The sequence below is a fragment of the Candida pseudojiufengensis genome (assembly GCF_024610245.1).
Source record: "Candida pseudojiufengensis strain CBS 10847 chromosome Unknown scaffold9, whole genome shotgun sequence".
Lineage (NCBI taxonomy): Eukaryota > Fungi > Ascomycota > Pichiomycetes > Serinales > Debaryomycetaceae > Lodderomyces > Lodderomyces pseudojiufengensis.
Window position 1 is genome coordinate 508,525 of NW_026261525.1, and position 15,380 is coordinate 523,904.

Genomic DNA, 15,380 nt, shown 5'->3' on the forward strand with positions numbered 1-15,380 from the left:
ATAATTGACTTCATCCTAATAATTAAATCTTTTGTTTCTTTAAAAGTAACACCAAACCTAAAGCCTATTTCCATAACCAACTCAATATCAAATGATTTCTAAATAAAAGTCAATTTTTGAATACAATATCAGAAGTAGTATAAGATGGAAAGATTGAAAATGTATTCATCAGTGTCTGGATGAGTTCGAATGGGTTGAAGTGGTGCTATTGATTGAAAAGTACATACCATTAATAAATAAAATTCATGAGCTCTGAAAAATCTCTTTCTCGATGTTACAAAACACATGATCCTTTAGCATCACCTTAACTTTTAAAAACTTATGAATTTTAAACAATTTGAATACCTTATAACAAATTTTTCAAGTTCAATTGAATTAAAGGATATGTATCTTGAGTTCGTGAATATCTCAATCAATACATTCTCCTTGAATTGATGAATATTCTTGAACTCATTTAGCAACCTCCAAAAAACTTAACTTTGGAATTTAAAAAACATTCTAAAGAATACCTTCCTTAGAAAATTCTCTTATATTTTCCCACTGAATCATACAATAGATTAGTTAAATCAGCAAGTCTAATATTCAACGAACTAGATTATTCAACTATGTCAAACGAAAGTGCAATCATCAACGATCCAATTATTGTAGTATCGTCTGACATAGTTATGTAACGTAGTAATTAATGTAATTAATGAGTTGATAAGTTGATAATTTGATAAAGTGAATAATATATTTCGAGAGTAGATTTTGTTGAATTTATACCATAAAATTGGTAGAGAAGAAAATTATTGTGTTGTTCGAAAGTCAGAAGTTCTGACATTAATTTTATGACAATGAAACTTATGATTAATTATTTACGACACTTAAGTTACTCGTAAATGTAAGTTATTACTTCACTAGGAAATTTATGAAACATTTACATTTACACATAAACTAACACTAATCACCAAGAGCAATAGTTTCACCACCATCAAAAAAATGTCATCAATTGATTTATTTTATGCTGATACAGAAGCTCCAATTGTTTTATTATCAGCATCTAAACATTTTAATCAATTAAGTTCAACAAATTTAAAAAAATATGCTCATTATTTATCAAGAGCTTCATATAATGGTTCAAAAGCTATATTAGATTCTGTTTCAAAAGAAAGTCCCGAAATTTTTGAATTAATAATGTTAATTCATGAAAAGTTGGAAAAACCAAAAACAAATCAAGAATATTTAGATAAAATTAAATCTAAATCAATTGATGATCAAGATCTAATTTATTATTTAGAATATGCTTGTCAATTTTTAGATAATATGGGAAATTATAAATCATTTGGTGATAGAAAATTTATACCTAGAATTTCAAAAGAAAAATTTAGAACTTTTGTTGATCTGTTAAGCAGTGATAAAATTTCAAAATTATATTTTAAAATTGAAGATTCAATTTATGATACATCTAAGGGTTTACTAGGATTTCCTGAAAATGGATTTCTGACAAATTATTATCCAAATTCTGAAAATATAACAAAAGATGAAATACAAATTGTTGATAATGTATTAGCATCAAATGAAATTATGCCTGAAAATACAAGAATTATTAAAAATGATAATGGTTCTTTTACTGTCTTAATATCATCTGCTGATTCAAAAAATATATATGAACATTTAAATTTAAAAACACCACAAGGACAACCAATAAATTTCCAATTTGGTGATCATTCAAAACAATTTTCAAAAATTGTTGAAAATTTAACAAAAGCATTACCATATACATCAAATTCAACTCAACAAAAATTAATTGAATTATATATAGAATCTTTTAAAACTGGTTCAATGAAAGCTCATAAATTATCACAAATTGAATGGATTAAAGATTTTAAACCAGAAGTTGAATCAAATATTGGATTTATTGAAACTTATAGAGATCCAGCTGGTGTAAGAGGTGAATGGGAAGGATTAGTTGCAATGGTTAATCATGAAAGAACTAAAAATTTAACAAAATTAGTTGAAAAAGCTAATAATTTTATAATACAATTACCTTGGGATTCAATATATGGTAAAACTGAAAATTTTTCACCACCTGATTTTACAAGTTTAGAAGTTTTAACCTTTTCTGGATCTGGTGTTCCGGCGGGGATAAATATTCCAAATTATGATGATGTTAGATTAAATTATGGTTTTAAAAATGTTAGTTTAGGAAATGTATTAACTGCTAACCCCAAAAACCCAAAAAAGGAAGAAATTATAACATTCCTTGATGAAAAAGATAAATTAAAATTTAAAAAATGGAGAGATTATTCATTTGAAGTTCAAGTTGCAGCACATGAATTAATTGGTCATGGTTTAAATAAATTATTCAAAGAAATTGAACCAGGTAAATTTAATTTTGATAAATCTGACTCTAGAATTAAATCATGGTATAAACAAAATCAAACTTGGAGTTCATTATTTGGAGAATATGCTGGATCATATGAAGAATGTAGAGCTGAATTAATTGCATTATTTTTAATTATAAAAGATCCGGTAAATTTATTACCAATATTTGATATCACCAAGGAACAAGATCAAAAAGATGTTGTTTATATAGCTACATTATCAATGATAAGAGCTGGATTAATTGGATTAGAATTTTGGGACCCTCAAGCTAAAAAATGGGGTCAAGCTCATATGCAAGGTAGATTTGCAATAATGAAACAATTACATAAATTTGGAGTATTTGATTTTGAATATACAGAATCAAATTATTCAGATTTAAAAATTAAAATTAATGAATCTAAACTTTATGATGGTACTGCTATTCAAGCATTAAGTGAATTTTTATCAGATTTACATATTTTTAAAGTTAGTGCAAATAAACAAGAAGGATTAAAATTTTATTTAGAAAAATCTAATGTTGATGAAGAATATGGGAAATTTAGAGATATTGTTTTAAAAGAAAAAAGACCAAGAAAGAAATTAATTCAAGCTAATACTTTCTTGAAAGATGATGATTCAATTGAATTAATTGAATATGATGAAAGTGAAGCAGGTATGATTCAATCTTTTTTTGAAAGAGATATTGAAGTATGATTTTCATGATGACTTTTATGATTTATGAGTCTCCGTTTATATATATATATGTTAGTAGAATGAATAAAAGTTAGGATTTTTGAATGAATTGGTATCTTTATTAGTGATGGTTTTTTTTTAATTCCGTTTACGCGCAAATGAATTGAAACCAAAAAAATTGAAAATGAAATTCATTGAATTACGTCAAATTATCAAATCAATTCATATAGATAGACCAAATAGGAATGTTAACGATATAGATCCAATTCTTCACTAAAAAACTATATCTCCGGTAATTATAGAACCATTTAATCTTGCATAAACGACTTACAATGTTGTTAACTTTATCATCATCATCATTCATACTAAATCGTATAACTTTAAGTCGACTGTTTACAAAACAATTACATACAATATCAAAGATACGAACCAATTCACTACGTTTTCAAATTAATCATCAGATACTATCAAGATCAAAGCATATAAATAATAAAAAGTTAACACTACTAAATCAAATAAATTTTTACTCAACTTCAATACAACCTCTGGATCATACAAATTTAAATTCACATTCAGATTCTGTCAAAACTCATTTAGAAATAGCTAAACTCAAAAAAAGGGAAATTAAACAAGAAGAAAAAGAACAAATTTCAAAACAAGATAATAAAAAATTTAAAGATAATTTAAAAACAATATTAAGAATTTTAAAATTAGGTAAATCAGATTGGAAATTATTTTTATTAGCTATTGGATTTATATTATGTGCTGTATTATATCCCACCACGGCTGTTAAATTAGTTGGTGCATTATTAGATTCTTTTAGTAATGGAAACATTAACTCAGATGGACAATTAATGGTATGGGGATATCCAAGTTCAACAATTTTCGCAGTTATGGTACCATTTATGTGTTTATCAGCCGTTTGTTTTTGGGCAAGGATATGGGTATTAAAATTATTAGGTGAAAGATTAGTTGCAAGATTAAGATCAAAAGTAATGAAAAATTTATTAAGACATGATTCAAAATTTTATGATAATGATAAAAATAAAGTTGGAGATTTAATAAGTAGATTATCAAGTGATGCTTATGTTGTTAGTAAATCAATAACAAGTAATTTACCTGATGGTTTAAAAAATTTATTATTTGGTATAATAAGTTCTTATATGATGTATTCAATAAATCCAATGTTATTTGGTATAATGTTATTAATTTCTCCTCCAATTACTATAGGATCTGTATGGTATGGTGAAAAAATTAGAAAATTATCAACAAAATTACAAAATGCTACAGCTGGATTAACAAAAGTAAGTGAAGAAACTTTAAATTCTGTTAAATTAGTTAATTCTTTTACTGGTGAACAAAAAGAAATGATGAAATATAGTGATAAATTAAGACAAGTTGTAAAAGTTGCAAAAGAAGAAGCTTTAGCTCAATCAAATTATTCTGTTAGTATATATACTTTATACCATGCTGGTTATTTATCATGTGTTGCTATTGGTATATGGTTAATGATGAAACACCAAATGACTGCAGGAGATGTTGTTGCTTTTACAATGTATCTGGAATTTTTTAATTCTGCATTATATAGTTTAACAACAACTTATTTAGAATTAATGAAGGGAGCAGGAGCAGGAGTTAGATTATTTGATTTAATTGATTATAAAAATGATGTTAATCCTATATTAGGTGATCATAAAAATCAAAAATCTTTGCTAAAAAATGAAGTTGAATTCAAAAATGTTACTTTTAGTTATCCAACAAGACCAAATGATAAAATTTTTAATGATTGTTCATTTATAATCAGACCATCTTCATCAACTTGTATAGTTGCACCATCAGGAGCTGGAAAATCAACAGTTGCTTCATTATTATTAAGATCTTATAATATTCAACTGGGTGAAATATTAATTGGTGGGAAAAATATTGCAGATATTCAACCTCGTGAATTAAGAAGACATATTATAGGAATTGTTCAACAAGAACCTGTTTTATTAAGTGGGTCCATATTAGAAAATATTGTTTATGGATTAACTTCAAAACAAATTAAAAATTTAACAATGGATGATATTATTGAAGTTTGTAAACAAGCAAATTGTTATGATTTTATTGAATCATTTCCAGATAAATATGATACAATTATTGGAAGTAGAGGAGCTTCAATATCAGGTGGTCAAAAACAAAGAATTGCAATAGCAAGAGCATTAATTAAAAAACCTTCAATATTAATTTTAGATGAAGCAACATCAGCATTAGATTCATTTAGTGAATCATTAATCAATGAAACATTAAAAGATTTAACAACTCAAGGTAAAATGACAATAATATCAATTGCACATAGATTATCAACAATTTCAAAATCAGAATTTATAGTAGTATTAGGTAAAAATGGTAAAGTTGTAGAACAAGGGAAATTTATTGATTTATTTAGTGATCCACAAAGTGAATTATCAAAATTATTAGATGAATCAATAACAAAACAAGAAGAAGAAAAAATAAATGAAGATGAAATTGAATCAATTGATCAAGAAAATTATAAAGCTTCACAAATTGAAAAAAATCAAAAAGATTTTAAAGAATTTGAATTACAAAATTTACAGGATTTACAACTGTTATTCAATAATTTACCTGAAAATTTTAGAGATAAATTAATTGAAGAAATTACTTTAGATACAAAAAAGAAAATTGAAAATTTTGAATTAACAATGAATGAAAATTTTAAAAGATAATTGAATAAACATTTGATCAATCAAGATGGCATTTTTAGTTGTATATAGACCATTTCATAATGTAAATTAATAGATAGAATACTCAAACCAATTCTTTTGTCAAAAAAAAAAAAACACACATTCCTCGTACATTTTTCATCTATACCCAATTATAAAATCAAAATATCATCACCTCTCTTTTAATTAATTATCTATTGGTTTTAATAAAGTTGGTTCACTAGCTTTACCATTATCAAATTTTATAACTTTTGCTTCAACTATATTTCTTCTTTCAGCAGCTGCTTTAAATTCTGGTTTTAATGAATTTCTTAATGTTTGTGCAGCAATAGCAATTGCTTTGTTTAATGATATTCCTGCTTGTTTATATGCTGACATTGTTTATAAGTTGTTGTTTTAAATATGTAATGGTTGAATACTTGATTGATTGATTATTTTTTTTCGGTTATTTGAGAGTTGAAATTTTTTTTTTAATTGGTTTAAGAAAAATTGGTTTGTACACACCACACAATTGAACAATAAATTACTATAAATACAACAACAACCATCGGTTTACTTACTTACTTCAAAACTGGATTTCAAAGGTAAAGTAACTATACTTCAGTTGTTTATATTCCTCCCCATTTATGGTATTTATTTATTATTTGATTACGGTGAATGGAGAGGAATATAAACAACAATTAGGTGCTCCGCATCTAGAAGATTAGAGGGCATAGTATACATCGAAGACAAGAATAATACAACATCAATATCAGTCTATTTATTACTAGATGTTATTCTGACGATAATTAGGCTACTACGCATACCGGAGAAGGAATATAAGAGGATTAAAAGAAATACTTTTAATGCAGAGCTTAAAATGCACAGCTCTGCATTGGTAGTGTTTCTTTTAATCCTTCTATGTTCTCTCTCTAACTCGGGGAGCGTAATCTGCTTCATCATTCTTACTGGTTTTGGTTAGATGAGGTTTTCCTTACTCCAGCAGGATCTATCTTAGGTTCTCCATCTGATAAAGAGACCATGATTTCATCCTCTGATTGTGGGGTAGGATCATTTTCAGTATTAACAATATCACCATTTACCACCTCAGAAGATATCAAATTGCGATGATACAAAAATTTGAGAATTTTGAAAACTAAACCTTGGAATTAGTTGGTTATGATGGAAAGTATTCTCCAAAATTCTTCCTGACATGTCCTTTAATTTGTAAGCTAATGGACCTTATATTTTGATAAGCAACTCGAAAAAACATCACAATGTTAGAAAGGCATACAAAGTGAAAGACATGTGAGGAAGAACTTAATATCTTCCCTCTTCTTTGTCAGAACGATATCAATTGGTATCAAAGGTATCGTAAGTTTTCCCCTGATGTTATTTGATGCTAAAGTGACTAATATTCAATTGAAAAACTCAGTAATACAATAAAGTTTGAGTTTTTTGATCATAAGCTAATAACATCTAAAGTTGGAAAACTTAATTTGATTAGAGCTTGCTTAGCTTTTCAGATTGTCAATTTCGGTTTAGTTTCCATTCTTTAGAGTAGAAAAAGGAATACTTTACCTAGTCTGCTAAAAACTTGTAGAAGAGGTAACCGGTCTAACTAATGTATGTAAGTTCGTCTATCATTTCATTCTATTTACTTCCTTTTATCATTTAACCAATTAATAAAATCAAAAAATAATGAAGGTTGAATTTTACTGCTACTACTAGTTGCCCAATTCTTCATAGATGTAGCATAAATATCTATAACTTCATTTAATTTAGATGAATCCAATATTAATATGTTCTTAGCTAAAATTATACAACTTTGATTATAACAAGCATATACAGATTGATTTGTTGATTTTGTTGAATTAGCTTGTAATTGTAAATTTTTAATAAGATCCATTGCAAAATTTATAAACTGTTCTTTATTTTTTATACTTGATGGTGAAATTTTAGTTTTACTTATTTTTGTTTTCAAAAATTTATGAGCTTTCAAACCTAAATTTTTATCCAATGTTAAATTAACTAAAGTTATAATTGGTTCAATAAATTTTAAATTATATTCACTATTAGGGTTAACCTTATTGAAAACTTCTAATAAATCTAAAATTCTATTTTTGAAAAAAATCATATTTTCTTTTGCTTCCATTACTTCTTTTTGTCGTTTATTTCCTGAATTTTTAGTTGATTCATTTAATATATCTTGTCTTTCTTTAAAAATTTTAGATAATTGATCATCCATTGCCATCATTTGTTCATCATCCATTGAATCACTTTCATATTCATCATTTGATGAATCATTATAATCTGAAAGTTCATCGAATTTAACTTCTCCTGTTTCTTTCGTCGGTATTCCTAATGCTTCTGCAAGTTTTAAATTGGTTTCTTTATCAAGGTCTGTCATTGTATTGTTTACTTCTTCTTCCTCCTCCTCTTCATCATCTTCCTCATCTTCCTCGTCTTCTTCCTCGTCTTCTTCAGCTTCCTCGCTATCTCCAGCCCTATCGTTATCATCATCATCTTCCTCTTCTTCATCTAATTCCATCTCATCATCATTTTCAAATAACAGCTTTTGTCCTTCTTTATTCTCTTTTGCAACCAAAATTCGAAATAAAGATTCAAAACATTCATCATTAATTCTTAATTCATCATTATCTTCATTAATAGGTTTACATAAAAATTTTTCCCAAACAATAATTGCTAATTTTTTTAATAATACATTTTTTTTAGAAATATAACTTAATATAATTTCAGTTATTGCAATTGGTATATCTTTATCACTTGCATTGGTTTTGAAAGTCTCATATAATGATATTAAATCTTGAGTTATTGAAATTATATCTTCATCACCAATATATAATTGAATAAAACACATTGAAAATAATAGTTTAAAAATTTGAAAAATTTCTGATTCTTCACTTTTTAATAATTCAAATATTTTTAATATTTCTTGTTTGTTTTCAGTTAATTCTTCATCTAATTCAATTATACATGTTTTTGAATTTTCTAATTCTGTTATTCTTCTAGCGCAATAACTTGGCCACCAAAAATAATCATCACCTGCTAATAAATCAGATAACGTGGAGTTTAATTTCTCTTGACATAATTTTCTCAAATTTGGAGATAAGTCAGATTCAAAAAAACTATATTCAATTAACATATCAAGAATTACCAAAATATTGTTATCTTTCTTATTATACTTTAATGCAGTCACAAGTTTATCAAGATACCATTTTAAAATATTATCATTTGAATATTTGAAACCATCTGATTTAGTTTGAGTTGATAAAAATTGATTAAACTCATTAATCAATGTTTCCAAGTTTTGATAATTTGGTATAGTTATTATTTCATCAATTGTACGAGTTTTTGTAATTAAATCAAAATTCCAACAGCCACCTTTTGATTCATTTAATAAATTTCGAAATATAACCCATGAAACTTCTGGTACTTCTTTACATTTTTTGATAATAATTTTTAAAGTTATTCTAGCAATATCATGTAAATATCTTGATTTATGTGATGATTGATTAATTAAACATCTCATAAAATTTGGAGTAAATAAATAATCAATATCTATTTCAGTATATAAATGTGTTAAAAATTTATTAAAAATTTCAAATCCCCAATATTTCCTTTCATGAGATGATTTTTCTGAAAAAAATGATTCATCAATAACAACTTTATAAAATTCTTTTAATCCTATAGAATCAAAGATATCACCATTTTTGTTCTTTTTGTTATTTCCCTTTTGTTTTTTCTTTGGTGGTTCTTCATCATCTATTGTTACTAATGTTCCAAAGTTTTCAACTATTAAATCCCATACAAAAGGTAATTTAGGGTTCCAATTACTATTTTGTTTTCTAGAATTTTCTTCTCCATCATCAACAACATTGATATCTTTTAAAACTTTTGAAAGTATGGGTAAATTCCCCTTATTCAATGGATCACCATTTTTCCAATTTGATTTTGGATTTTGAATTTTTTTACTTAATTCATTTCTCTTATATTTTGGAATTTTCAAATATATGGCTAATCCTTCCAAAGATAAATTTAATCCAAGATTATTGATATTTTGTAATATTTTCAAAACATTTGAATCTTGAAATGATGGACTTTTAAAATTTTCTATAATTTGTATTAAACTTGCAGTTGCTACTTCTCTTATCCATGGTTTAGTATTTAATAATTCACATATTTTATCAATAAATATGGAAATCTCATTTTCTTTTAATTTTGAAATATTAATAGCATTTAATAATACATTAAAACCAAATAATCTACCAAATAAAACTGCTCTTTCTTCTTTACCTTTCATATTTGATTTTATTGTGGTAACTTCATTTAATTTATTTAAATATTCAATAATGTCTAGCTTTTCTTGTTTAAACAATTGTAATAATACTTCAGTTAATACCATACTAAACCCCAATTTTGCTGATTGTTTTGTTGATATTAAACCTTTAATTAATCTATTATATGTATAATCCCATTCTTCTTGTGAATTTTCTTCTAATAATTGTTTTATAAGTTTATTAGCTGATGAAACTCGTTCTTTACCATCTTCAGATGCCAATTTCGAGAAAAGTTCTCTCTGAACCATTGAGTTATCGTTAGTTGTTGGTTCTACTTACGTTTGAATAACTTCCTAAAAATATAAAAATTTACGAGAGACTGTAATTTTGTACTACTCATTGGAGAATCAAAGATGAATCAAACAATTGACACGATGTTCAAATTAATATGAGATTATTTGGTTTAAGATCTCATCAATCTCCTATTACTTATATTTTACCTATCAATTCAAATACAATCTATACATCAGATCAAAATGGTTTTATCATAAAATGGGATTTATCAATTAAAAGACCAATTTTAAAATGGAAAGCTCATAATGATTCAATATTAACTTTAATTAATTTCCAAAATAAATATTTAATAAGTCATTCAAGAGATTCTACTATAAAAATATGGTTAAATGATAAGTGTGAATTTGAATTTCCTTCAAATAGTTTAAATTTTTCAAATATTTTATTATATGATGATCAATATTTAATAACTCCTGCAACTATTGATTCAAATAATTTAGATATTTATAGAATACAACTAGATTCAGATAGTGAATGGCAATTAACTAGAGTTGTTACCAATTTTTCTTGTTATCAACTTTCAAATAAAAATGAAATTTTATCAGATGAAGATTCAATGAAAGGTCGTAAAGATTTTGGAATAATTATGAAATTTTATTTACTTAATTCAATTATTTATATTGGATTTGAATCAGGTGATATAATTGGGTTGAAAATGATATTACCAGATTCAAAGATTTTGAGGGAATCAAATTCAACAACTATAATTAATAAAGATTTAAAATTAGAATTAGTATATCATAATTCAACTCATTCACCAAATCCAGTAATATCATTATCATCAACTGATAACTACTTGGTTTCTGGATCAACAGGTAAAAAATTAATAATTCATAAATCTCCAATTGAAATTTTAAAATTTTCAAATTCAGGTATTCAATCAATATTGTCTTTTAATAATCAATTAATAATTGGATTTTGGAATGGTTTAATTGAATATGGAAATGAAATAATTGAAAGAAATTTACCACAATTGAAAAATGAAGAATTAACGACTACACCTACTAGTGATGTTCCATTAAAGACTAATATTAAACTTACATTTATGAGTTTACTAATCGTTGAAAATGAATCTGAAGAAATTGAAGACGATAAAAAGAAGAAATATTCTTCTATGATTAAACGTAGGCAACAAAATAATATTTTATTTGTTGGGTATGAAGATGGTTCCATCTTAGCTTATGCAATAAAGTGATTTTAATTTACCTTTACGTACATCTCATTTCTACACCAGCTTGATAAGAAATTGATGTGGTCACAATTGTTGAAATATAAACGGAACTTTATTCATGACAATTTAGAGATCACTTCTTCATATAGGTAGAAAATGATTTTATGTGGATTCTACAAAAAGATTATACAAGAGAAATCTTCAAATATAAGTTGTTAAAAAGGAATAAAAAGCTGATATGCTGGATCTTTTTCAAGGCGTGATTAGATTATTCATTAACGATGAGTAACGCTAAAATCTTTAATTCCTTATCTTTATAAGGATATAAATTTGTTGGTATAATCTAATCATCTTTCGTCCATTGATTTGCTTGAATTGTCGATTTATCTTATAAGTCAATATTCTTATTGATTCATCAATTGATTATTCCAATTCCAACTTAATTTCATTTATCCATTATACTCAAGTTTGCTTCATTATATCAATACCATAATCATAATACTTGAAGTTTGCAAATCCTTCCCAGTTCGCTGATTGCCTATTTTTGGTGTTGTTGATGATGAGAAAAAACTTGATCTTATCCTTCAAGACGTTATTGATTTCAAGGAACTTGTGATTGGCCAATTTAGCAAAATCAAGTTTTTTCATTTCATCTTCAACATCTAAACCAAAAATTGAACTAAATCAGTGACTGGGAAGGGAATAATCTTAGCTGTTTATACTATATTACTTTATAATGGAAGAAATTCATATTAATTGTGAAGTGAATGCTACCAGAATTTGTTTTATAAATTATTATCTTAGAATAGCTGTTAGTAAATATGAAAAAATTCAACAACAATATTTGTCACAATTAATTTTTGATAACATAATTGATTTTACTTCTTAATTGATGAACCTTTAATTCTAATTCTTATGAATATAGGAATAATATCTTATGTTCAAAGTTGGTAATTTTTGAATATAAAATACTATGTCTATACCTTCGCCAACTTAAATAAAATCCATAAAGATTTCAGATGACCTGTATTCCATCTGTTGAAAATTATCATCCATATCTTTTGCTTGTGGTTGTCATATTTTTTGATGATTGAAATAATTTGTAACTCATATTTTTATTTTGTTTTGTTATTGAAACTTTAAAAAATGAGATCTGTAATTGAGATCTATAACATCCAAAATATTTAAAAACTTTAAAACTTTAAATTTTAATATTTTAATAATTACTCCGAAAAGTATAAATAAATGTTAAAAGAATGAGTTATTGAAAAACATCAACACATCTTAATTTGCTTTCCATTTATTTTTTAATTCAAATACTCCAGTTCTCAACTTCAACTCCATTTCCAATTTATCAAATCCAATTCCAAGAATGAATAATTTTATATTTTGTATAATATTAAAAGAATTGAAATTTATTATATCGATGTTTCTTTTAATTAAATTAAAAATTCAATGGCCAAAATTAATTATTATAATTTATTGTTTAATGAAACCTTGAATCACTTGTAATGTTTGCTGAGAAGTTTGAAGCATTGGTGGTGGTAATATTGATTAATTTGATTGATTGAATTTTCTTTGAGAAAAAGTGATTGGGAATAAATCATTACAAATTTATTTCAAGAACTTTACGCTGCATTATATATTACATGTAATCATTATTTCATATTTTGATGGCGGTGATTTTAGAACTTATTAATACGTTTTTAAATTGGTTGTTATGTGTAACTCATGTTTCAGATTTGTGCGAAAATTAAAAAAATATCGTCTAATTATTATTATATTTTAATAATTGATAATTACAATCACTACAAATCAAATAAAAACTCATCTAATATATGAATGTTGTGTATTAAATAGTTATTTTTCCTTATAAATAAATGACATCTATAAAAATGTTAGCAAAATACAAACTATAACAAAAAACTCAAATCCACGTATCATGAAATTCCTCTAAATTTTTAAAAATTGTTTCTAATTTTATATTTAATTTTGATTATTACCAGAATTATTAAATTTATTTAAATTATTAATATATGACCTTCTTTTATAATTATTATTTGAATTTGTTGCACCAGTGTTATAATTGTTATTATAACTATTATTATTATTATTATATGAACCACTTTTATTTCTTGATTTATTTATATTTATTAAATTATTATTTAATTTTGGTGTATAATCTTTATTTTGAATTTGATTATTTTGGTTGTTATTATTTGAATTATGAATTGATTGAATTGGTTTAAATGCATTTATTGATGAATTAATTGAAGAATTTCTTGAATGTGAATGATGATTTATTGATGAATTCCTATAAGTTCTTCTCTTATAGTTATTGTTGTTATGATTCAGACTATGATTCAGACTATGATTAAATTTATTTTGTTGATTATCAAAATTTGGTGATTTGATCAACTGTATTTCTTGATTATTTTCAACTATAATTTCTTTTGATTCTAAAATTAATTTATTTAAATCAGTTTCAAATTCTGAATTATGTTTTTGTATTAATTCTACTAAATTTGGATATTTCTCTATTAGATCTTCTATAATTTTAACGTTATTATTTAATATTTCCTTACTTTCCATTCCATGTATTGATATTAGTTTAGTTAAATTTTTTAATATATTTAAAATTTTTTGATTCTTGTTAACATAAATATTATCCATTATTTTCTTTTTATTATTTAAACCATCTAATAATACATCGATATCTTTATCATTTGATTCAATTGTATTTGATAATGATTCCCATTTTTTTAAATTGTTTGTTTGATAATCAATAAATTTTTTATTTAATTCATTAATTTCATTTTTATAATATGATTTATATTCTTTTAAACTTGAATTTAAAACATCATAAGAAATTTTTAAATTTTCAAATTCTGACATTGTCTTGTAGTTATTTGAATTTAAATTTTCATATTTAAATTTTAATTGTTTATTTGTTAAATTTATTGTTTCTAAATTATTATTTAACTCATTATTTGAATTTTCTAAATCAATAATTCTCCTATCTTTTCTTTTAAGCATTGCTAAATTCATTTCATTTTCATGTCTTAAATTTGCAACTTGATCAATAAAACTTTCATTTCTTTGATTTAATATTTGATTTTTTTTATTTAATTCTTGATTTGATTGTTTTAAATTTGAAATTTCATCTGTTAATTTATCTATTTGAGATTGTAATAAATCTATAACTTTTGATGATGATGATGAAATATTAGACGCGTTATTTCTAAGGGTATTAGATTTTATTGGTGATGAACCATTTGAAAATGAGGATGTAATAGAAGGAGGCTTTTTTGGTGAATTATTAGTTGACATATTGACTTACGGTTAATTTGAATATTAATTATGACTATTGTGATAGTAAATTGATAAACTTATCTGACAATTTAATGAATAAATGTGATAATGTTGAATTCAATTATCTTGTGATATTTTTGTTAAAAAAAAAATGGAAATATTCGGTAATAAAACTGATTAACCAATATAGATCATTAGATGAAGTAAGAATGTTTGATAATCTTGTTGATAAACTGATGTTGATCAATTTACTATTAATTAAATAATCAAATTGGTTGTCAATTAATGAAATTCAAAAGAAATTGGTTGTCAAAAAAATTTTAATTTAAAATTTAAGAATTATTTTTTTATTGTGAATTGTTTTTTGTTTTGTTTATGTTTACATTTTGATTATTTACGCAAGATAAAGTTTTAAGACATTGAAGGTTAAAGGTGAAGTAAATCAGCAGTAATTGAGATTAATGTGGCTCTAGCTCTATGGCAATGTTTTGTCTATTGTACTCT

The 15,380-nt window shown here is 24.7% G+C and overlaps 4 protein-coding genes across 4 annotated transcripts; 2 read left to right on the forward strand and 2 right to left on the reverse strand. All coding sequences in view use genetic code 12, as the record gives it.

Annotated features, from left to right (window-relative positions):
- Positions 1-978: 978 nt before the first annotated feature.
- Positions 979-5,762, forward strand: MDL2 (Mdl2p; the record flags this gene model as incomplete). Its single annotated transcript, XM_051756172.1, has 2 exons — positions 979-3,016; positions 3,634-5,762. 2 exons carry the CDS (start codon positions 979-981, stop codon positions 5,760-5,762), a joined length of 4,167 nt encoding a protein of 1,388 aa, XP_051615892.1.
- Positions 5,763-7,395: 1,633 nt separating this feature from the next.
- On the reverse strand, positions 7,396-10,347 carry POL5 (DNA-directed DNA polymerase; the record flags this gene model as incomplete). Its single annotated transcript, XM_051756173.1, has 1 exon — positions 7,396-10,347. One exon carries the CDS (start codon positions 10,345-10,347, stop codon positions 7,396-7,398), a length of 2,952 nt encoding a protein of 983 aa, XP_051615893.1.
- Positions 10,348-10,487: 140 nt separating this feature from the next.
- On the forward strand, positions 10,488-11,588 carry KGF55_001584 (uncharacterized protein; the record flags this gene model as incomplete). The annotated part of the gene is made up of 1 exon (XM_051756174.1): positions 10,488-11,588. The coding sequence occupies one exon, from the start codon at positions 10,488-10,490 to the stop codon at positions 11,586-11,588; it is 1,101 nt and encodes a 366-aa protein (XP_051615894.1).
- Positions 11,589-13,550: 1,962 nt separating this feature from the next.
- On the reverse strand, positions 13,551-14,894 carry SHE3 (She3p; the record flags this gene model as incomplete). The annotated part of the gene is made up of 1 exon (XM_051756175.1): positions 13,551-14,894. The coding sequence occupies one exon, from the start codon at positions 14,892-14,894 to the stop codon at positions 13,551-13,553; it is 1,344 nt and encodes a 447-aa protein (XP_051615895.1).
- Between the last annotated feature and the right edge of the window lie 486 nt (positions 14,895-15,380).